Here is a 25,903-nt window from a genome sequence, read left to right on the forward strand (position 1 = left end):
CCCACCCTTAGCCCAGTGCCATTACCCCCTTGCTTCCCAGCTCCACCCTCCACCAGGATGATCCTTCTCATCTCAGTCATAAACTGGAGATATTTTAAGAGCACTTGTTGGCAATAGAAGAAATTTGGGATCACTGGAAATTATTACTATTAGATCATCTATGGAAGTGATTCAGTGGCACCCAACAACAATAACATAGATATGTTGTATTTGTCATAGAAAAACTATTTACTGGTCTTGATAACTGCTACTTTAAGTAGATGTATACATGGGCTACTCCTTCAAGAGTTTTGTTTTAGAGCCTTGCACATAGAACACTTCAAGTTCACTTATTAGTTTAATATATATTTTACGTTTGCAAAAATGCTTTAAATTCCACTTAATTAGGCATTCCTAACAGCTGTCCTGTGCATTGGCTTGGCATTATTACCCACATAGGGCGAATAAGAAAATTGAAACTCTGAAAGATTAAGTGCATTGCCCAAGGTCATATAGCAATTCAGTAATGAGCTGGGATTAGAAATCAGGGCCCTAGAGGTCTTGTCTGTTGCCAGATCCATTGAATTTGGCCGCTCTCGCAAAATGAATGATAGCTATGAAAATTTAAGAATGTAGAATAAATTTTTTCAGGCAACATTTTAAAATGAAAGAAGGATACAGATAACTTGGAGCCCATTTCACATTCATGGAAATTTTAGCAGAAAAATGTGCCAATTTTGTATAATTTTATCTGTATATAGACAAGGTCTTTGAATCTGTTCATTTTGAAACACTTGTAAGTTTAGGCTGGCAGGGAGTTCTGAAAGAGAAGACTGCTTTTTATCTATCTGTTATATATAAGTACATCAAGATGATAAAAGTATATAAATAAAACTTCCTACTCATTAATCATTTAGGGCATTGTTGTTTTTTATCACTTAAACCCTTCAATTTTCCTTCAAAAAAGAGAGGATATACTGGACTGATGGCCTTTCAATAATAAATATGAAGTTTAGATTTTTCACTTCTGAGGGCTTCTAAAACTGTAGAAAACGTCCATTATTATTCATCCATCAAATCTCATTTGTGCTTCACTGGGGAGATTTAATAATGTGTATATATATATGTATGTTTCACATAGTCCCTATGCAAGTCTCTTACATGAAGCAGACACCCAATAAATATTTATCAACAATGACAGCACTCTGGGTGGTAAGTCTTTCCCTCTGAGAATTCCAAAGGATTTAGGATGGTGGTGAATCCCTGCTTTGTACTTTTCCCAGGAAATCAACTCTGTTTGAAACCCAACAATTATGCACTTGTTTAGAGGAGTCAGTGTTAATGACCGTCAGTCTGCACAGTGTCATCCTGTCCCCCTTATCTTTCTGTAGGATTGATTTGGACTTCTTAATATTCAATTGGAATTTTTGCCAACTGAAAGTTAGTTTCTCTTCAGATCAATGGTCATTTTTATCAAATATCACTTTTTTATAATTATAGTGTCTGTTACTTTCATGGCAATACATATAAAGTAGTTCTAGTGGATTATTGTAATACATTCTCTGTATAACTCTTGCCATTTATTTTTCATTTAATGATTATTAAGCAACTGTGATTGAAAAAAACCCAAATACCAAACACACCCTCTTCTGTAGGTGCATAGATTGATCTCAAACAGAATTCTGAGGCAAAACTTAAAGTGAGCTAATTTAATAGATAATGTTAAGATAATTACTACACTCTGCTTTTCCCACATGTTAAAAATGCTGCCCTGTTCTAAAATCAGCAGTAAAATGTACTGTTTCTTATATGCAAATGTATGTAGTACTCTTTTTTATTTCTTGAATGATTATACAGTTTTTTTAGTAAAAGAATGGATATTTTCTAGAGTAAATATAGATGTTGCTAATATTTCAACCAATACTACAGGCTTTAATAAGGAATATTTTGAGAAAGCAGAATTATTTATCACTCAATCTTTTCCACTCCAATAATACAAGAATTTTTGTTAAACTGTGGATTTGGATCCAACACGTGGCTAACCCTCCAGCAGATTTTCATAGGCAGCTTAATTACATAGGAGGAGACTGTCCATCTTCACCTGTGAAGCAGCTGGTGGATTTGAACCATGTGCCTTCAACTTGACAGAGCAACTCCTTACCATTAGGCCACAGGAGCTCCCAAATTGTCTTATAGTTGTAGGTTAATGTAGATGTTGTTGTGTGCCGTGTAGTCAGAACTAATTCATAGCTGACTCTCTGGCAGGTTTACAGAGATTTTTTTTTTCATTTCTCTGAAGGAGATTGCTCATTTTTCTTCCTTGGAGCAGCTGGTGAATTTCAAAAGCTTGCCTTTACATTGACAGTAACTCTTTACCATGAGCAGAGAAAAAGAAAAATGGTTTTAAGCCATTGTGTGGTCTACTTCTCTTCAAATATACCATGGTTGAATAGAAGGCCACATAGACATTCCTACCTTTTTTTATTTAGAAAGAGTTTAAAATGTTGTTGTACATCCTTGTTTATAGCTGTGGTGTTCACAATAACAAAGAGAAGGAAGCAAACTAAGTGCTCATCAATAAATGAATAGATAGAAAATGATGGTATATTCACAAAATGTAATATTATTCAGCATTAAAAACCAGTGAACTCAAAACATTACACAACACAGGTGATCCTGGAAGACATTATGCTTGAGGGAAATATCTCAGTAACAAAAGGATAATACTGCTGTTATAAAATAGGTCCCACACGGAAGACTGGGAGAAGAGTAAGAAAAGAGTGCATAAATAAAGAACATTGCATTGGAACAGATGAGGGAAAGACTATCTGAAAGGAATATATGATCAGGCATATATGTATGATAAAAGTCTGGAACAAGGGGTGCATTGCATAGTCGACAGAGTGAGGGGGGAAGATGGAGTGAGGAAGCAAAATGTACATTAATTAATGAATGAAAATCTAACCTTTCTCTAAACTTTCATTAAATTCACAATAAAAAAAATAATTAAATGTTGTTGGGTATTGAGTCTGCCACATAGTGGCTCTACATACAACAGCAGATCTAAGCCAAGCCCGATCCTGCCCCATCCTTGAAATTTCTGCTGTGAAGGAGCCCACTGCAGTAGTCAGTTCATATCATTGAGGTTCTTTCTCTTTTCTCTGAGCCTCTACCTTTCCCAGAATGATGTCCCCTTTCAAGAGCTGGCTCTTCCTGACGACATGCCCAAAATGTATGAGACAAAGTCCTTACTATCCTTGCCTTCAAGGAGTACGCTGGCTGTACCTGCTCCAGGAACAATCTAGTAATTATTTAAGTAATCTATGGTACAGTGAATGCTGTTTAAAAACAACACAATGCAAAGACTCCAACTCTTCTTTGGTCTTCCTTCTTCATTGCCACCTTGACTAGCATGTGCAGCAATTGAAAATACCAAGATTTGAATCAGACTGCCATTGGCTTTTTAACTGATACCTTTTCTCTTTAGCACCTTTAAAGAGGTCCTTGACAAGATTATCCATTACAACAAATCTTTTGATTCATCGATAATCACTAAGTTGCTCTCCCCTTCTCACCTTCTTTTCATGAACAGTAGAACACATTTAGACTAGTAGATGATAAAGCACTGGAGGCTGAGCCCTCATATTGGTAAGAACAAATGAAAAGGACAGTTATAAACAGCCAGTAATAATTGAAACATGGAAGGTAGGAAATATGAATATTGGACATTGTTAAGAAAGAAATGGAACACATAAATATTGACATATGAGGCACTGGTGAGCTGAGATGGATTGGCATATGCCATTTTAAATTCAACAATCATATGGTCTACTACTATATTTAGAATGAAAAAGAGGGAAAATGGGGTTAAAAAAAAGACCATTGCTAGATGCATCCTGAAATGTGACAGGATAGTATCTATATACATACAAAGAAAACCTCTTAACACAACTATCATTAAAATATATCTATCCATCAACAGCTAGACCCAGAGAGGAGGAAATAGAAAATTTCTACAAACTTGGGAAATCAATTGAACATATAAACAAAATTCATTGATAATAATTGGTAATTGGAAAGCAAAAGTTGAGAATAGGGAAGAAGGATCAGTAGTCAGAAGTTATGCATTTGGTGACAGGAATGAGGCTGGAGATAGGATGTCTGAATTTTGCATGGTCAGTAATTTATTCATTGCAGACATCTTTTATAAGGAACACAGCAGTGATTATATACTTGGACCTCACCTGATTGAATATACTGCATTCAAATTGATTATATCAGTCTTTGGAGAAGCTAACTATCAGTTGTGAAAATTAGGCCAGGTGCTGATTGTTGAAAGACCATCAATAACTCGTGTAGGTTTAAACTGAAGCTAAAGAAAATTGAAACAAATCCCCAAGGAACAAAACATAACCTTGCATCTGTCCCACTTGAATTTAAAAATCATCTCCAGAACTGATTTGAGGCTTTGAACCGGATGAACTGTGAGATGATAGCAAGAATATCATTCATAAAGAATGAAAAATGTTATTACTTAGAGAAAGAATAAAAGGTTGAGATGAATGTCGAAAGAAACATTGAATGTTGTACTGCAAAACCAAAAAGCCAGAGCAAAAGGAAGATATCAGGAAGTTAAGGGGATGAAGAGAATATTTCATAAGCCAGCTCTGGAAGACAATATATTATAGCAAAATATTATAACAAAATGTTTCTTAAGCTGAAGGAATTGAAGAACACACTTAAGCCTGAATGTGGGGGAGATAGGTACTGTGCAACAATGAATGGGTATTAAAAATTAAAAGTGAACTGGGGGAGGGGAAATGAAGGGGAGTGTAAAATGTGCAACAATGAATGAATGAAAATCTAACTTCTCTGTAAATGTCAGTTAAAATCACAATTAAAATAAAATTTTATTTGAAAAAAAAAAAAAAGATGCTGTAGGACTTCTCTTCTTCACCTTAAGGTAGAGCTAACACATTGCCTTAGCTTTTCCCTCTGCTAGAGAGGAATGTCACAAAGTTGAGGAAGAAAACTCTGGGTTTGAGACTTTTTGGTCAGTGTAGAGGTGCTGAAGGCTGGATGAAGTGGTGAGGCCTGAGGCAGATTCTAGAATTTTGGAGCAGTCCTGATCCATAAATGATGGACTATGTGGTCTTGAGTTACATGGACAGTTTACTGTGGCAATAGGATGTCTCCTTGTTGGATCCTCCAGATTGGCCCAATGACCATATTATTGGATTTGCTTTGAGTATTTTGCAACCATTCAGTTTTGTGATCGTGCTGACAGAGTCTTTGTTGTTAACCCAGAAGCCACCCAGTTCATCAAATGAATTAGTAACTCAGCAGAGTTTGCCATCTTCCTTGAGCCACTGGGCCTCCTCCACAAGAAAGTTATGTTTTCAGCCATCAATTATAATACCAACTGAGCTGCTAGGGGATCCCACTGGATTTTGTTGCTGTATCTTCAGGATAAAAATAACTTTTCTCATTATGATTCCCAGAATAGAAGCAACTTGGTCCATAGAAAGCAGGTAGCAGAGAGACTGGAAACTATCTTAGGCAGAAAAGGAGACAGAGTGGCCTTTGTGGAAGAGGAAGCTACTGCTCAGCTGTGTAACTGTGGCATGTATGTGATAGGTAACACTGAGGACTTGGCCCCTAGCTTCTTTGGACAGCAGCCAGGACTACTGCAACTCCTCATATCTACATACATCATTAAGAAGAGGGAAGAATGGAAAGATTTCATGGCCAGACTGGCTAAAAATTAACTGTTGAGGTATATTTGTGACATTTTTTTCTCTTTTTATTATTGTTATTATTATTTTCAATGAACATCTACAGAGATTTTGGAATTCCATTCATTCATTCTTGCACTTTTCTCCCACCCCACCCCACACCCATCCCCAAGTTGCTCCGCTCCTTCAAAAGCAAAAGAAAAACTCCTTCATTGGTACACAATCTCCCCCGCACAACCCCACCCCAAGTATACTCCACTCTGCAACCCTCATTCCCGACTCTTATGATAATCATAATGCCCTAAAATATATTAATTTTAAACTATTCTCTCCCTCATTGGCTTCAATGCAGTAAACATAATTTATACACTTTTTCTCAGTCCTACCCCCACCCCGATGTCAGCCTCATTCTACAACAGTGGCATCATATAGTATTTGTCCTTTTGTGACTGAGATACTTCACTGAGCATAATGTCCTCCAGGGTCTCCTATTTTGAATAATATTGCATGAGTTCCTTGTTTTTCAATGCAGCGTAGTATTTCATTGTGTGAATATATCACAGCTTCTCTATCTATTCATTTGTTAATGGGCAAGTAGGTTGTTTCCAACTCCTTGCTATTGTGAACAAAGCCGCGATAAACATGGGTGTTGATACTTTTAAGGTTTTCTCTCTGTGCCTGACCCCTTTTATTGGATGAATGCAATCTCAATACCCAAGGAAAGATCCCTGGTAGGGAGCTCTGGTGACCTAGTGGCAAGAAGTTGAACTGCAATCTCCAAAGCACCAGCTGCTCCACCGGAGAAGGATGGACGATCTTCTGTGGGATTAACTGCCTCTGAAAACCCACCCGAGGCTCAGCTATGGGTCAGTTCCGTCACTTTGGTACACAACAACAAATAACAACAGAGGAAAGTTTTGGTATTTAATATGTTTTCCTGACAGAATGGCATCTTCTGCAGTGTCTTAATGGAAAGTTTCATTAAAATCCTCACTTGAGAACCATGTGTTCTGTGAAAATGTCGATGTTATGCAGCAGAACCTTAAAATTAACTAAATAGTACACATGAGTCTCAAGTAAGATTTTTCCTTTCCTGTTGGTATGAATTTACTTTCACTTTGGTTTCTTGTGTCCACATTGGCCTGTTCCAAGGAAAAGCAAATCAGGAGTATGTGAATTTCAGAAGAACAAACCTTAGTAAAAAGGGTAGATAACTGAAATACAAAGGAAAAACCTATAGAAAAGTCAGAAGCCTCTTGTCCATCTTGAATACTGGAGGAGGTCAAGTGACTGGAAGCAAATGAAGACCTAAGTTCATTCAGGACCTCAGTAATGAAAGGGCCAGTTCTTCAGTTCTGTGACATCCCTTTCATCTGCAGATTCAAGCTCTTTGCTAACCTTTGCAAACGTTTGAGAAACATGATGTCAGTCATTCTTTCTCGACCTACTTTCTGAAGTGCTTTAAGAAAAGAAGCGTCTTGAGTAACTTTATTAAAATATCTAACTGTGGTGGACATTTCCTAGTATAAAATAAAAAAAATTATATGGGCGAATATTGAATAGTCCAGGAAGCATCAAAAAAAGATGGAAGGTACACACAGAGTCACTGTGCCAAAAATACTGACTGACATAGAAGAAATTAATGGAATGATTTGTGATCAAGAAGCAATTGTGATAGAGGAGGAAATTCAAGTTGCTCTGAAGGAAGTATCCTAAAATAAGGCCCTGGGGATTGCTGCAATACCAACTGACATATTCAAACAAACAGATGCAGTCCTGGACGTGCTCACCAGGTTGTGCCAAGAAATCTGGAGGACAACTACCTGGCCAACTGACTGCAAGAGACCCATATTTATCCCAACTCCAAAAAACAGTTCCAAGTCTTTCTGAAGATTATTTTAAAAAACCAACTACTGGAAACATACATTGATGGAGAACTGCCAGAAATACAGTTTGGGTTTTGAAGAAGTGTTGATGCTTGGGATATAATTCCAATGTCAAATGGATCTTGGCTGAAAGCAATGAGTTCCAGGAATATATCTTTTTGTATTTTTTTTCACTGTGCAAAGACATTTGATTGTGTGGATTACAACAAATTGTGGCTAACTTTGAAAAAAATGGGAAACCCAGAACACTTGATTGTGTTCATGTGAAACCTAGACATAGACCAGGAAGCAGTCATAAATTGTTCAAAGTTACACTAAGCAGTTCAAAATGAAGAAAGGAGTATGTCAGGGATGTGTCCATTTCCCATACCTTAATAATATGTATGAGGAACAGATCATTCAGGAGACTGGACTATGAAGAAGAATGTCCCATCAGAATTGGAGAATGACTCATCAATAACCTGCTTTATGCAAATGGCATAACCTTGCTATACATAACTGTGGAGGACCTCAAGCATTTGCTACATAAGGCCGAGGACCGAAGTCTTCAATACGGATTGTATCTCAGCATCAAGAAACCAAAGATTATCACCATCAAGCAAATTGGCAGTATGATGATACATGGAGAAGAGATTGAGTTTGTTAACAATTTCATCTTGCTTGACACCAGCAGTCAGGAAATGAAAAGACACATTGCTTTGAGAAATTCTGCTCTCAGGGACTTCTCCAAAGTGTTAAGGAGCTATGTTGTCAGTCTAGAGACTACAGTTTGCTTGATCCATGCCATGGTTTTCTAAACTACTTGCTACACATTTGAGAGCTGGACAATAACTAAAGATTAAAGAGGAAGAATTCATGTCTTTGTGCTATGGTTCCAGAGAAGAGTCTTGAACATATCTTGGGCTTCCAAGAGAACAAACAGGTCTGTTCTGGAGAGATTTTATTTTCAGAAGTAAGGATTATGAAGTTCTGTCTCATATACTTTGGGCATGTCATGGTTGGAAGGGTAGAGGATCAGTACAGGAGAGGAAGACCCTTGAGGAGATGGATTGACACAGAACTGTGACAATCGAGGTGGGGGGGGGTTAGGTGTGTTAGAGATAGTGAGATTGGCTCAAGATAGGGAAGGTTCCAGAGCTATTGTTCGTAAGGTCTCTGTGAGTCAGTCAACTTAGTGGTACATAGCAACAACAACTACCTTGGCTAGTTTTTTGTAGTCCAAATAAAATGATCCTTAACCGTTTAGTATTTTCTTCACCTATTATGAGGTTTGCTGAAACTGAGGAGGACATGAAGTGCTTGCTGCAGAAGGTCAAGGACTGCAGCCTTCAGTATAGATTGAAGCTCAACATCAAGAAAACAATGATTCTCACCACTGGGCCCACTGGCAGCATCATTATAGATGCTGACGAGATTGAGATAGTTAACAGTTTTTATTTGCTTGGTTCGACAATGAACATTCTAGGTACCAGCAGCCAGGAAATCAAGAGACAAATTTCACTGGGAAAGCCAGCTGTCAGGGACCTCTCCAGAGTCCTGAAGAGCAATGATGTCAGGCTGGAGAATAAGGTGCACCTGTTCCGGGCCATAGTCTTTGCAACTGCGTGCTATGCATCAGAGAGCTGAACAGTGATTGTTGTTGTTGTTGTTATGTGCCGTCGAGTCGCCTGCAACTCATAGTGACCCTATGTACAACAGCCCTAAACTCCGCTCTGTCCTGTGCCAATCGCACTGTCTCTGACACTCCCATCCCAATTATCCCAGTCACTGATGATAAAAAGAGAATTAATGCCTTTGAGCTATGATGCTGGAGAAGAGTGTTGAATATGCCATGGCCTGCTAAGAGAACAAACAGGATTGTCATAGAGAGGGTGAAACCAGGCTTCTCCTTGGAGGCAAGGATTCTGAAGCTGCGTCTGACATAATTTAGGCCTGTTGTAAGGAGGACCAGTCCCTGGAGTGTGACATCATGTTGGGAGGGCGGAGAGACAGCACAGGAGAGGAAGACCCTCAATGAGATGGAGAGATTCAGTGATTGGAGTAATGGGAATAGTTGTGTCAGAGACAGTGAGGTTGGCACAGGATAGAGCAGGGTTTAGGCCTGTTGTACATGTACATAGGGTCGCTAAGAGTCACAAGGCACTCGATGGCACATAACAACATCAACATCATGACATTGGTTCCATGAGAGCTACTTAACTATTAAAACTTCGCTTCTACTGTTGTGTTTATATTTTTTTTCTCTTATCTCCTTATGAACTCTCATTATACTATACTCAATTTTAGCCAAGCAATGTGTTGGTAAGGTAGTTTCCATGCAGCATTCCATTTAATTCTTAGAGCTGTTGTAGGATATTACTTCTATCCAGCTGGTTTTATAGGCAAGGGTGCTGAGGCTTGACTTCCAGCAGGTCCTAGATGTTGCTGTTGTTGATTGCCTTTGAGTAGAGCATGACTCATAACGACTTCATAAACAAAAGGCCTGAACCCCTTCTACAACCACAGGCATTGACATTTATATAAGTTCATAGAGTTTCTGGAGGCATGTTATTTAGGAAGTGGACGCCACTCCTGCTTTCAAAGGTACTAGATATATAACCCAAATCCAAGAAGGGCTTTATATGTAATGTATGAGTCCAGATGTCATTGGTAACATATTTTATTCAAGGTCAATTAGAGAAGAATGACCAACAATGCCTAGCTTTATTTTGAATGGTGAACTGGATCTTTAAGTAAAGAGGAGAAGAAAAAAGTAGCAGTGTGAGGAAAAGACAAAAACTCAAACAGATACCATGAAGCATGGGTCAATGAGGACTTACCAGTAGCACAATGATATTTGAGGGGAGAAAAAGAACACTAAAAAGATTATGTTACACTTAAAAATTATTAAGTATTTGTGATACTGTACAACATGGCTGTATCTAGAAAAAAGTATGCTGAGGAACCTAAGTCAGTCATGATAGGACATTTGTGAACAGAAGGACAATGTTGTTGTTGTTAGGTGCCATCGAGTTGAGCATGACACATATCAACCCTGTGAACAAAAGATCTGAACCCTGCTCTGTCCTGCAGTATCCTCACACTTCCTGACACGCAAGAGCCCATTGCAGCGGTCACTGTATCAATCCACCTGGTTGAGGGTCTTCCTTTTCCTTGCTGACCCTCCACATTTCCCAACATCATGTCCCTCTCCAAGGAATAGCACCTCCTAGCAACATGTCCAAAGGATATGATGTGAAGCCTCATCATTCTTGCCTCCAAAGAGCTCCACCTGCACCCTTTCCAAGACGTATCTGTTCATTTTCTTGGTCATCTATTGGATGTTCAGTGCTCTTCTTCAACACCACAGCTCAAAGGCATTAATTCTTTTTCTGCCATCCTATTCATTGCCAAGGTCTCAGATGCATGACTAGTAATTGGAAAGACTGGCCTGAATTAGACGCACCTTAGTCCTTAAACTGACATCACTATTCCTTAATACTTTGGAAAGGTCCCTAACTGCAGATATTCCCCAGGACAGTGTGTCTCCTTATTTCCTGACTGTACTAAGGGTGTTAATTGTGGATCCAAGCACAATGAAGCTGTTGACAGTTTCTATTTCCTCTCATGACACTACCTGTCAGTCCGTGGAAAGAATCTTCTTTTTTTTTTCTGATATTGAGATGCAATCCATACTGAAAGCTGCATTCCTGGATCTTCTGCAACAAATGCTTAAGCTCACTTCACATTCAAAGAAGAAGGTTGTGTCATCTACACTTGCATAACACAGGGTATCCCAGTGGGTGGAGTTCTTCTGTTATTTCTAAGGGACACATCTTACTTTCAGTAGTGCCCTGCTGTTAGAAGATTTCAGCATAAATAAAAATATTATTTGTAGCACTCTTGAGAGATGTTTCCAACCTCATTAGCTGTACATAAAAATTACAATAAATTAACATGCTTGTTTGTAAACTGCTCAAGAATGATTAAGACTAATAAACAACGGGTCTAAATTTAGTTTTGTTTTATGAATATTTTATCATTACCAACTTAGCAGGTATAATTAAATCAAAGTTATTAATGACAGAAAAATAACGGAGAAAATTGCAATTTAAAGATAAAAAAACTAAACATAAGAAATATATGTGTGGGCTTTAAACACTAAGGGCTATTTAATGATTCTCTGTGAAGATCTATGCCAGTCTTTTCCAGAACAACAGCAGTCTTTCTCTGCCTGTTCGATAAACTGTCTCTGAAAACCTGCCAGAAGGTCACCTACGGGTCATTTCCAAGTCAATGGTACACTACCACAAGGACATTACTAAATCAAATGTGTAGCTGATTCTGTATCTTTTTGATCATAGTTACATTATTCGATCAATTCAACCATAATCTGAGGCCCTCCCTTTCATCATAAGAACTGGGAATATACCCTAAAGGAACCAAGCAGATGTATGCACACCCATATGTATGGCAGCTTAGTTCACAATAGCAAAGAATTGGAAACAACCCAAGTGCATATCAGCAAATTAATGGATACATTCATGCAATGGAATACTATGCTGCATTGAAAAACAAGGGATTCATGAATTATTACATAAAATGGGTGACCTTGGAGGAAATTATGCTGAGTTAAATATCTCAATCACAAAAAGACAAATATAGCATAATGCCACTGTTATAAAACAGGACTGACATGGGGGCTAGGGAAAAACTAATTAAGAAAAGAGGGGATAAATAATGTACATGGCATTGAAACAGATGAGGGCGAAAACTGTATAAAAGGAATATATGATTAAGTATTATTGGCATGGCAAGAGTCCAGAATAGGAGCATTAGAAAGTGGTCCAGGGGGAGGGGGCATTATGGTATAACAATGAAAAAACTTTTTTCCCCATAGAAAAAGCGATCTGGTGGTGAGGGGGGCAGGGAGGAAAATGTACAACAATGAATGATTGGAAACCCAAGTTCTTTATAAACTTTCATTTAAATATCAATAAAAAAGGAAAAAATGAGTGTCATTCTTTAAAACTGAATGCTAAAATGGCATTGCTGACTTTCATTCAAATAAAAATCAGTAAAAAGGAGAATAGAAGAATAGGTCTTATAATATAATGGATAGAATGGTAGAGATCTTATATTTGCTTCTTCAGATTCAATCTCCTCTCTTCTACTTTACTATCTACTCTTAACAAGCTGCCCGTTGTCCAGTGTTGACAGGCCACGATGTTGTCTGTCATGCTGGAGCAAATCAGAAGAGGGTCAAGAGTAAGGAGTTTGTGTTAATCATATATGTCTTGAGCACATTCCTTTTTTTCACTTCTTTTTATGATTTCAGTGAAAGTTTACAGAACACATTGGTATGAATATGAATTCAACCATTCATACATAATTTGTTTTAGAACATTGATTACAAACTCTACATTGTAAAACAAAACAAAAGCATGAATACCAACTATAACCAGTTTAAGGTTTGAGGAAATACACCCTTACAAAGATTTATACACGCAGATTCAGAAGCTGTTGCATGAAACATAGAGCCCAGCACTTATTCCCATTCCCAGGATTCTCTCATCAAAGACATGCACATTTATTCATTTTTTTTTTTAATCTTACCTGTAGATTTGTTTTCACCCTAGAATCCATCCTTCCCACCATGTACCTCAACAGATCTATGAAAACAATTCAACTCACTTGTTAGCTAGTGAGAACTGACTCACAGCTGATCTCTAGCAGGTTGTTGGCTTTTGGTTTTGGTTTTTCGTTTTGTTTTGCTTTGGGGGGTGCTGTAAATTGCCAAGGAGATTACTCATCTTGTTCCGAAGAAATCACTGGTAAATTTAAGCCTTCAGAAATGTGCAATGTTTCGATTAACAGAGCAGCTCCCTAGATGATGAAAGAAGTGTAAATCATTTACCTAAAAATCACCAAGCAAGGATTAAAACAAACATCAGTGGACATACGTGTCCTGGATCTTTTCATAAAGAGACTACAGGAAAATAAGAAGGAGGGACCATCGTGTCAGCAATACATCTGCTTCAGAGTACACTGCCAGAACTTCCTGAGCTTCACTCTTTGTCTTATTACCTCCAAATTGGAACAAACTCACAGCTGACTCTCCAGTGGATTTTCAGAGGCTATAAATCCTTTCGCAAGAAATGGATCATCTTTCTTTTGGAGAGCAGCAGGTTGATTTGAACCACTGTTTTTGGTCTCTCAAGGCAGCTTTTTACCCACTAGGCCATCGGAGGTCCCTAAACATCCATAAAGCATGTTCTAATCTAATCTAATCTAATCTAATCTGATCTAATCTAATCTGATCTGATCTAATATTAGTATGTATAAACTTATACTTAAGGATATAACTCCAAACTTGGAATGGTTAGAATTTTTTAATAATAACATCATAAAACACACTATCTTTGTGAAGTGTGGATGTGTGTGCATGCATGCACATGGGCTTACTTGCAGCTTCGAAAGGAGAAGCATTGATTCATATCCTAGATATGGCCCCATTCAAGGGTTTTCTTTCAGTGTGAAAGATATGTGTCTTGATTTTTTGTTTTTTTCTTTCGTCTTTCTGTCTTTTATTTTGGTCTCTTGAGACAACATTTGGACGAAATACATACTTGCATACATACACAAACACTCAAGCACAGACATCCCAAGAAGAAGTGATAATGTTCAAATTAAGATAGTGAAGTAGCACTTAATTAAGAGTGGAAGACAATAGTTTGTATTTACAAAGATTTTCCCACTATTCAGTTGAAGGTACTGTTGTTGTTAGATACCCTCAAGTTGACTCCGGCTTATAGAAACCCCACGAACGACAGATCAGAATCTATTCTACATCACGGTCCCTCCTTTTCATTCTGTCGTGCCCTATTCTGCACCATCTTCATGATCTCTGTCATGATCAAGCCTGTTGTGGTCGTAATTGTGTCAATCTGTCTTTTGGAGGGTCTTCCTCTCTTTTGTTGAGTCCCTTTTCCCAGAGTGATCTCTATCCAATGACTGATTCCTTCAGAAAATATGCCCTAAGTGAATGAGATAGAGTTTCACCATCCTGTACTTTAAAGAGCACTCTGGTTGCATTGCCATCAAGATAGATTTGTTCACTCTTTTGGCAGTCCATGTTCTATTCAGTACTCTTCCCCATCACCGCATCAAGTCATCTTCAGTCATCCTTATTCATTGTCCAACATTCAAGTCATCTTCTATCATGCTTATTCATTGTCCAGCATTCACATGTAGAGAAAACAATTGAAAAGACTATGGCTTGGATCAAGTACACTTTAGTTTTTAAACTAACATCCTTGCTCTCTTTATAACTTTGGAGAGGTTCTTCACAGGAGATTTTCCCAGGCCAACACCTCTTTTAATTTCTCAACTACTGTTATCATGGGTGTTGATGGTGAATCCAAGTAAGATGACATAATTAATAATATTAATCTTTATCTATGATGGTGCTGTCTACTAGCACAGTGATGAGTTTTATTTTCCTAAAGTTGAGATGTAATCCATATTGAAGGCTACAGTCTTTGATCTTCAATGAGTGCTTCAAGTCTTCTTCACTTTCTGCAAGCGAGCTTGTGTTATTTGCACCATGCAGATGTTTGGTCAGTCTTCTTACAATTCTAATGTCTTTTTCTTAATATTCTCCAGCTTCTCACTGATTTTAAATCATGCAGTTTTCCCTTGTTCTGTTCTCATAATTGCTCCATAGTTTCACATGAGCACAATTGAGTGTTCTGGAATTCGCATTCTCAGTGTTATTTATTTGTTGTGGTTCACATAGTCAAATATCTTTACATAGTAAATAAAATACAATATAAGTTAAAAATCTTTCTGATATTATCTGCTTTCAGTCAAGATTCATCTGATATCAACAATGATATCCCTCTCTCAATGGTCTCTTCTATATCTAGTTAGAGTTTCTTGCAGATCCTTGCTGATGTACTATTACAGTCATTTTTTTAATAATCTTTAGCCAGATTTTGTATTTTTATGCTTCACTGTTTTAGTTATACTTGTATCTATACTCTTTACAGGGCCTTAATAATATTTGAAACGAGGTACATTATATAGTGTCACTGGGTAATCCCAATGAATGATAAGCTTGATACCCAAATAAAAGGTTAAATCTTCATTTTCACCTTAAAGCACTGCAGAGGAAAGACCTGAAGGTCTGTTCTCAAAGATCCACCAGTGAAAACCCTGTGGAGCACAGCTCCACTCTGAGCATGTACAATTTTGCCAGGAATCAGGATCAACTTGAAGGCAACGATGGTAACTGATGTATTAATAATATTCTCTTTTCTAAAGAACATTTTCTCCTCTTTTACTTTATTTCTAGCTGCAGTGTAATGTCTTACGTGTTGCCCTGCTGACAGGACGGTCAGCTGTTCAGATTCTCCAGCTTCTCTGAGGGAGAAAGATTGGCGATTTTCCCCCATAATGATTTGTTATTGTTGTTAAGCGTTGTTGAGTCACTTATGATTCATGGTGACCTGTGAACAATGGATCTGAACCTTGCTCTATCTGGTGCCATCCTCACCATCCCTAACGTATTCAAGCTCACCATTACAGTCTCTGGGTCACTTCATCTCACTGAGAATCTTCCCCTCCTATGCCGACCCTCTACCTTTCCAAGCATGATTTCCTTTTCGGAAGATTGACCTCTCCTGACAACATGCCTTTGGAAATGAAGCCTCACTATCCTTGCCTGCAAGGAGCACCCTGGCTGCACTTTTCCAAGGCAGATTTATTTGTCATTTTGACATTCCTTGGAATGTTTAGCACTCTTCTCAACATCACAACACAAAGGCATCAGTTCTTCTTCTGTCATCCTTAGTTATTGTCCAGCCTTCAGCTGCATAACAAGTTATTGAAAAAATTACACCATCACCAGGTCATGGAAATAGCCCAAATTTTCAGCTACAACTGAATGGACTGAGAAATTATGATACATTCGCATTCAGGAGCATTGAGGTTTCATCTGGCATACTTTGGTCATGTTGTAAGGAGGGACCGACCGATTTTTAAAAGTACTACATAACTTGGGAGAGAATGGAGAGCTTTATGCTGAGTGAACAAACTCCATTTCATAAGGACAAATACAACTCCATTTCATAAGGACAAATACAGCATAAGACCATTACTGTAAAAATAAAAGGCTAACTAATAAAACATGTATGGGGACCCAAGTGGGGAAGGGATGGGGGCAGAAAGGTGAGGATGGGTTGCACAATGTGGTGGGTGGAGGGAGGGGCTGAGAAAATAGGAATGGTCCAGTGGAGAAGTAAAAAGATTGGGTGGTGATAAACAAGGCCCAATGGTAATTAATTTTATAAAACATATTGCTTGGGAATGATGGTGTGGGACCCAATATGAATGAAGAATACTGTGAAGCACAATGTATATGAACTTTGTGAGCTAACCAATATAAAAGAAAAAAAATAAAGGATAAAAAAATTATGACTTGGATTAGATGCATGTTTTTCTTCAAACTGACATCATTGCTCTTCAGGACTTTGGAGATAACCTAACAGCAGATTTTCCCAGTGTAGCCCGTCTTTTGATTTTCTGGCTATTGGTCCAACAGTATTGATTGTAGATCCAAGCAAGATGAAATAATTGATGATTAAGATGAAATAATTGATGATTCCTAGGTCTTCTCCAGCTATCAAGATATTGCCTATTGGCCCAGTGGTGAGGATTTTTGTTTTCTTGATGTTGTGATGTAATTCATATTGAACACTGTAATATTTAACCTTCCTTATCAAGTGTTTCAAGTCCTCTATGCTTTCATCAAAGTTATGTCATCTGCATAACACAGGCTGTTGACTAGTCTTTCTCTCATCCTGATGCCATAATCAAGTTCTTATAGTTCAGCTTCTCAAAGGACTTGTTGTGCATGCAGATTGAATATGGGGAGAGGATATAGCCCAAATACACGTCTCTCCTCATTTCAGACTAGGCAATATTCCCTTACTATGTTCTGACAGCAGCTTCTTGATCTAGGTAAAAGTTTCACATGAACGCAACTAAGTATTCCAAGATTCCCATTCTTCTTAATGTTAGCCATAATTTGTTGTCATCCACATAGTCAGAAACCTTTGATAAGTCAATACAATACGAACAACATTTTTTTTCGTATTCTCTGCTTTCACTCTGTTACTGAGATCAACAATGATATCCCTGGTGCCATGAAGTCTTCTAAATCCACCTTGAATTTCTGGCAGTTCCCCATATAAATACTGTTCCAATCTTTTTTTGATGATCCTCAGGAAGACTTCACTTGTATGTGACATTAACAATGTTGTTGTTGTTATTATGTGCCTTCAAGTCACCTGTGACCCGTAGCGACCCTATGTACAGCAGCTCTGAAGCCTTCCCTGTCCTGATTCAATCTCACTAATTCCGACACACCAACCTCCATCGCCACATTTACTGTATCAATCCATCTCATCTGAGGTCTTCCTCTTCTGCACCATCCCTCTACCCTTCTCTACAATAATTTATGCTTTCTGTTGGATCACATTTTTTGGGTATAGGAACAAATGTTGATCTCTTCTAGTCAGATGGCCATGTGGCTGTCTGCCGAATTTCCAGACATGGTTATATAAGCATGTCTAGAGCTACATGTTTTGTTGAAATGTCAATTGGAAATCACTGAAGAGTCCTTCTGTGTCAAAATGGACTCAGGCATTGAGTTTAGTTAAGCAACTAGAGATAAATTAGCACAGAGGTTGTCTAAAAAGAAATGAATAGAGAAAGCCTTAGGACCTGACTGATTGGTCACAGTAATGACCCTTGGAGTTGAGATTGCTCAGAAGTATGCAGAGCAGCAAGAGGAAGAACTCATTAGTGAAACACAGAGAGAGCAGCTATAGAAGAAGCTACATGATAGGAACTGTGGCTTTTGGCAGAGATAGGGAGCCAGCATAGAGTTAGTTATACAGGACCTAAGGTTCTCTCACTATTCCTCCCTGTCCTCTTAGCTCTTTCCAGAATGTGCTCCTCCCTAGACAAACCCAAGTAGGAACTAGTGGCCAAGGGAGTTCTTAATTCAGTCTTCTTATTATAAGAAGCAGGTTGGGAAAAAAAGGCAAAGAGGACATGTGGCAGGAGCCAATGGAAAATACTTTGTACCTCTTCTTAATAGCTCAAGATCATTACATGCATACATGTCTTGATCGCCTCTCCTTCTCAAGATAGCATAAAAATGATAGAAAAGAAATTTTAAAAGTGAAGCCCTTGGCAAGGAGTGCTGCTGGTGCACTGTTGAAACACCTTTGACAGCTCATTAAAGGATCAGGAGCTCAAACCCACCAGCTCCTCTGAGGAAGAAAGTTGGGGCAGGAAGCCCAGAGTGCGGTTGGACACTGTCCTCCAGGAGTCCCTGTGGGTCAGTATCCACTCAACAGCAATGTGGGCCAGAAGTCTCTGTCAGAAATAAGAAGAGAAATAAGTAGTGGGTGAAAGTTAGATGCGCTTAAGAAAAGGGACCTTGATGAATAAGAATGAAAAAGCAGAGAAACTGATTAAACAGTAGAGGCAGCCATTAATTCACTTAGCAGGGAGGTAGATACCACGAAGAGGAAGAGCGCACCAGAGGACCCTGCAGAGGCTTGTCTGAGAGATGACAGGAAAGAGGAGTGTGACCCAAGAGATCGGAAGGTAAGGCTGAGGTCACATTAGGTGTGTCTGATACAGGCCATGGTCTTCGCAATCACTTTTTATGCATTAGAGAGTTGGACAATGACCAAGGAGGATAGGAGGAGAATTGATGCCTTTGAGCTGTGGTGCTGGAGAAGAGTATTGAGAATACCATGGACTGCTAGGAAAACAAACAGATTTGTCCTGGAAAGGGGTAAACCGGGTGACTCCTTGGAGGCAAGGATTCTGAGGCTCCGTCTAACATACTTTGGACATGTTGTGAGGAGAGACAGGTCCTTGGAGAAGGACATCATGCTTGGGAGGGTGGAGGGACAGCGCAGGAGAGGAAGGCCCTCTATGAGGTGGATTGATTCAGTGACTGGGATAATTGGGATGGGAGTGTCGGAGACAGTGCGATTGGCACAGGACAGAGCGGAGTTGCAAGCGACTCAACGGCACGTAACAACAACAACAACAATTGAGGAGTACTAGTGATGCAATTATATGTAAAATATCCTAAAAGGTATGTTCTCATCGGTTAAAGCAGAAACCAAGAGGTGATATTTAAAACTAATAAATGAAAAGTAGTGTCATAGCATAATATTTATAAATTTAAAATTAACTGCAGAACTATATAGCAAACAGTTGGGGCAGTTCTCTCTGAGGAGAAAGGCAGGGGTGGAGAGTCTACTGCTTCTCATTGGAAGCCATTTTATACAGGTGATTTTTTTCAGTATACGTGTTCACTTATTAGTTTAAATAAAGGACACATTTTATTTCTGTTCTCTTCTACTTACTTTACTACATTTGTAGAAATTAAAATTTATTATTATCAGGTCTATTACCTGTACCAAATCTATCAATTCATTCCATTTTTTCCCCTATACTGTCTGCTCACAATTCTTCATACTCTCTCTCCATGCTTTATGCTACTTCCTATCCCCTCATTGTGCACACTTCTGCGCGCGCACACACACACACACACACACACACACACAGAGTTTCCAAATGTAGTTGTATCATTCCGTATCATGTTCCCTCTCCCCTCTTCTTTTTATCTTCTGACGGTCCTTAAATTGAACTTCTTGCTTCAGAAGAAGGGCCCATAAAAATAGAACTGCAAAATGACCTAGCGTACAAAAGAAGGAGCTCTTTTGACCTGGTGGGTGGATGGTTGTTCCCCGGGGGGAGCTGCAGAGTGGTTTGAACCACAGCCTGGTTTGGATTGCAACACAGCTTTTTACCACTAGGCCAAAGAGCTTCCTAGTGGATAATTAATTGAACTGCCAACTCAAAGGCAAGTGATTTGAATCATTGAGCTGCTCTATCATCTCCCGTGGGGTTTGCAACTTCTGAGACCTTAACGGAGGGTCTACATCATTATATAACTGAGAAAATCAATGAGAATGATCCCTCAACAAAATTTACATAATTTTTTCTTTTTTTAAAAAATTATACGGGTTTATTTATAAAATTCGAATACATTGTTTTCCAGAACAGATTCTTCCAATTTTCTTCACCCCCCTCATCAAATTGTACAACTTCATGATTAATCCCGCCCTCCCCCCACCTACATATCCTCATCTCTCTGCTTCTACACCCCTCCACCGCACCCCCACCCAGAGTCCTTATGCTCATCCGACGATAGTGGGATGTTCACTTTTGTCTCTGACTTTATTCAATCTCTTTGGTCTGACATAATCTCCTTCATTTCCACCCCTCTCTCGATTCAACCTTCAAGGCCCAGGATAATGGCTGCCTCCTTCCTTGCATTTTGGTTTCTAAACTCAGAAATGCTTTCTCATCCTCTGCACTCTGCACTCGCCTCACACTGAACTTGACATTTCCTGTGGTCTGCAATGTCTTACAAGCACTTGTGATCTTTTTATTTGCACGTAATTGTAGGTTTTGGTAGTTTACAATTTTGCTTTCACATACGTCCTTTAATGCCTTCGAGCATGATAATTGAAACAATTGCAAACCACTTTAATGGACTTTTATTTGTTGTTGTTGATTCAGAAGAAGGTAAAGATTACACAGAGAATGCCCAGCGTTCTGAAGTGAACATTGCTTGTCTTTCCCGCCATTTATATTAATTTTTTTATACAATCATTCATATACATTGTACTTCATATAATCACTATTGATCAATGCCTATTATCACTGCATCTTTTCAAGTCCCTATTGCTTCTTGCCTATTTCTTTATTCTCTAGTGATTTTCCTCCTTTTTCTGCTCACTTCTTTCCTTCCCTTTACCCTTTTGAACATTTATACATATCTTGCTCAGTTATCCTATTTTCACATTAGTGGCCCTTATGTAGTATTTGTTCTTATGTGACTGAGTTATTTCATGCAGCATATGCTCTCTAGACTCTCCATGCTATATGTTGTTGTTGTTGTGTGCCGTCAAGTCGTTTGCGACTCATAGCGACCCTACGTACAACAGCCCTAAACCCTGCTCTATCCTGTGCCAATCGCATTGCCTCTGACACACCCATCCCAATTACCCCAGTCACTGAATCAATCCACCTCATAGAGGGTCTTCCCCTCCTGTGCTGTCCCTCCTCCCTACCAAGCATGATGTCCCTCTCCAAGGACCTGTCTCTCCTTACAACATGTCCAAAGTATGTCAGACAAAGCCCCAGAATCCTTGCCTCCAAAGAGTAGCCTGTTTTAATCCTCTTTAGGATGGATCTGTTTGTTTTCCTGGCTGTCCATGGAACATTCAATACTCTTCTCCAGCACCACAGCTCAAAGGCGTCAATTCTCCTTCTATCCTCCCTAGTCATTGTCCAACTCTCTAATGCATAACAAGTGATTGCAAACACTATGGACTGAATCAGGTGCACCTTGGTCTCCAGAGAGACACCGTTGCTCTTGAGTACTTTAGAGAGGTCCCTAACAGCAGACTTTCCCATCGCAATACGTTTTTTTATTTCCTGGCTGCTGATGCCAAGAGTGTTGACCATGGAGCCGAGCAAACTGAAGCTGTGAGCAATCTCAATGTCTTCGCCATCCATCCTGATGCTACCAATTGGTCCAGTGGTGAGAATCTTTGTCTTCTTGACATTGAGCCTCAGTCCATACTGAAGGCTGCAGTCCTTGACCCTCTGCAGTAAGTGCATGAGGTCGTCCTCAGTTTCAGCGAGCAGGGTTGTGTCATCTGCATAACGCAGATTGTTGATAGATCGTCCACCAATCCTAATGCCACGCTTCTCCTCATAGAGCCCTGCCTCTCGGATAATCTGCTCTGCATACAGGTTGAAAAAGTATGGAGATAGGACACATCCCTGGCGTACACCCTTCTCAATTTTGAACCAGGCAGTGTTGCCCTGCTCTGTTCTGACGACTGCCTCTTGGTCCAAGTATAGGTATATTGTCTTTTAAAAAAATTATATGGATTTATTTACAAATTTTAATATGTTATTTTTCACAAATCACTTGTCTTTTTAAGTACTTGTTGGTTGGTTCACTTCTTTTCAATAGCAAATAGCATACACTTCCCCCCCCCACTTTATTCCCTGATTTCCAATAGCATACATATGTCCTAGGTTATGAGGAATAAGACATTTATCCTCAGGACTTAATTGTTAGTAGAATCTCAAGTCCCTGATCTGTTGTTTAAGTTTAAGCAACATTTGAGCAACAAATGAGGTCATGTGACTCTTATGTCACAGAAAGTACTATTGTGTTATCCGCCATTGAATTGGCCAGGACTCATGGCAACCCCAGCACAATGGAATCATACTCCTCTTTGTCCTGTGTAGTCCTTGTAATCAGTGCAGATCAAGCTATTGTGATTCTTGGCATTTGCATTGGATGCTGTTCTGAAGTAGAATGAACTAGAATGACTTCTAGTCAGTCTGGAAGCTCCTAGGAGTGACCCTGTTGCTATCTGAGTATTAGTGATACAGTTTCCAGAAGCAGAGCCACAGGAAATCTAACAAAACAGACAGAGGGGTGGATTATGTGAACTCTAACTAGACTCTACACTAAAACATAATGAGACATAATATAAAACAGTCTTTGTATTGCAGAATACATAAATTAGAAATCACAGTTCTTAAGTGTAGCTCATAAAACGGTGCTCAAATCCACCGGCTTTTCCAAGGGAGAAAGATAGGCAGTATCATCCTGTGTAATTTATAGCCTCTGAACAGCCACTGAAGGGCCAGCTATGAATCACTTCTAGATCCATGGCTTACCCCCACTCATTCATGTCATGGAAGTAAAATCTTTCCCCAAATTGTTCTTTCCCATGTGCTTACTTAACCTCTTTCCTTGTAATTCTTCTATCACTGCCTCAGTATCCAGTATAACTTACATCCACCGGAAGAATCACATGATTTTATTTTTCCTTTACTTCAGGAAATGCCACAGTAAAACAGTCTCGATACAGGATTATTATCCAAGAAGCAGCTAATGGAGGTCAAGAATGCCCAGATACCTTATTTGAAGAGAGAGAATGTGAAGATGTTTCATTCTGCCCAGTCTATCGGTAACTAGTTAACTATTTAAATAATCATTAGACTTTGGCATAAGTCATCACGTGTTTCCTTTTATGTAATATATGGTTGTTTAGAAAGTAAGAAGAAGAGCCAATATTTTACATCTTAAAATACCTCAATGTTTCCCCTTTTTTTCTGGAATATATTTGGAATCGATAACACGGAAGACTCATTGGCAGATGGGAGCTGTAGTGGCATAGCTGTGCTGCCAGCTCGTAGGCAATGAATGCAACTCTGTAGTTCAGATCCACTGTGAGAGTGAGGTGGGGAATCTTGTCCCAGCTGAGATTTACAGCCTCCAAACACCCCACTGGTTCTGACACCACTGCGGTGGGTGAATAAGGGAATCAGCAAAAGTAATAGACATTTTTTTTTGTGGTTCAGTTTTTTTTCTTTTTAATTATTTGTTCATTTGTGTACATTTTTCCTCACTCCCCTTTCCCTATCATTCCCCTTAGAAGACTATTAGTTGTCATACACATGGTTTCCAACCATCCATTCCTTTCACAATGCCCTTCTTTCCTCATTCCAGTTCAGTATTCATTATCTACAATGCTAAGTGAGCTACTAGGCTTCTAACACACAGGAATTCTTCTAAATGCAGGACCCAAAGAAATACAAATTGTGATTTTATATCTATAGCCCTGGTAGGTAAGGAGGCATAGCATGTTAAGCTGCTAAGCAAAGACTGGTGGCTTGAATCCATCAGCCATTCTATGAGGAGTGAGCATTCCCCTCTAGTTAATGATTTACAGCCTCAAAAAGAAAAGAAAAAAAATCACGGTGGGATGTTGTTATGAGCTGGGATCATGGCAGAGAATAAACAGAAGATTACTTTCTTACAGTTTAGGAGGCTCTAAGTGTTAAACAAAAAATGGTGAAACTTTGTCTCACATACTTTAGGCGAATTGTCAGGAGTCAATCATTAGAAAAAGACGCCATGCTGGGAAAGATAAAGAGTCCGAGAAAGAGAAGACAACCCTCAACAAGATGGATTGACACAGTGAGGGCAGCAGTGGACTGGAGCATAGCAGAGACTGAGGATGGCCAAGACAGGGCAAGCCTCAGAGCTGTGGCCCCACAGAGTTGCTGTAGGGCATCATTAACCTGATGGGCACCTCACAACAGCCAAAACAAGGCTGACTGTAGGGTGCCGGATCTATGGGAAGGCTTTATGACTGTGTCATCCCTGGCCAAAGGTCCTTTCTCCTTTCAGCATCTGTGGGCTTGTTAATCTCCATGTCGCTGAAGTCTTTGTGTGTCTAAGAAGTTCTCAGTGCAAGGACCCCAATCCCAAAGGCCACACTGCTCCTAGTTCTTCTGTCTTAGTTGTCCTGAGATCCATCCCTCCTTCTTTATCCACTTCTACAGACAGAGCCTTTGACATTGGGAAATCCTTTTGTATGAGATCACATCAGTGTTGTTACTCAAGTACTGGTGCTGCATTCCACCCTAGACCCCTTACATCTTATTGACTGGTGACATTATATCATATCTTAGGGAGTCATTACATAGTTATTTATCTGCCAGACCACTGATAATTGTAGCCCTGTCAAGTTACATAGAATTTTGGGAGGCACAATTTTATATATATATATATCTATATCTCCATACATATATTGAGAGAACAAAGGAAAGAATATATTTGTATGTATTATAAACTGGTGTTGCTGTGTGCCCTGGAGTCCGAACCAACCCATAGCTGAACCTCCAGCTGGTTTTCAGAGGCAGTAAATCACATGAAAGGAGATTGCTCATCCTCTCCCCACAGAGAAAATAATGGATTTGAACAAAGTGCACAGCTTCTTATCACTGGGCCACCGGAGTGCCTTTATTTATAGTACATTTATGTATACACACACTTCCATATTATAGAATATAAAATAGAATAATAATACATTTTTAAACGAAAGAATCTCAAACTTACTGTTGTGAAATCAGGACTGACTCAAAACTGACCCTCCAGTGAGTTTTCAGAGACTGTAAATTACAAGGGAAGAGATTGCCCATCTTTATCCAGAGGAGCAGTTAGTGAATTCAGACTTCCTAGCTTTAGACAGCACAAATCCTTACCCACTAGGCCACCAGAGCTATACATACACCTTATAAGCTATATACACGTTATAATAAAGATATTTACATTAAGGATATTAA

The 25,903-nt window shown here is 39.1% G+C and overlaps 1 protein-coding gene and 1 pseudogene across 1 annotated transcript in view; both read left to right on the plus strand.

Annotated features, from left to right (window-relative positions):
* Positions 1 to 25,903, plus strand: part of THSD7B (thrombospondin, type I, domain containing 7B) — a 1,033,118-nt gene that overhangs the window by 355,562 nt on the left and 651,653 nt on the right. Inside the window, exon 10 of the mRNA XM_006894459.1 lies at positions 23,610 to 23,739. Coding sequence (XP_006894521.1) covers positions 23,610 to 23,739 — 130 coding nt within the window. The remainder of the gene's footprint in view (positions 1 to 23,609; positions 23,740 to 25,903) is intronic.
* On the plus strand, positions 5,119 to 5,747 carry LOC102849127 (annotated as a pseudogene).

This window comes from Elephantulus edwardii, unplaced genomic scaffold (assembly GCF_000299155.1).
Source record: "Elephantulus edwardii isolate Elephantulus edwardi_28Jun2011 unplaced genomic scaffold, EleEdw1.0 scaffold00143, whole genome shotgun sequence".
NCBI lineage: Eukaryota > Metazoa > Chordata > Mammalia > Macroscelidea > Macroscelididae > Elephantulus > Elephantulus edwardii.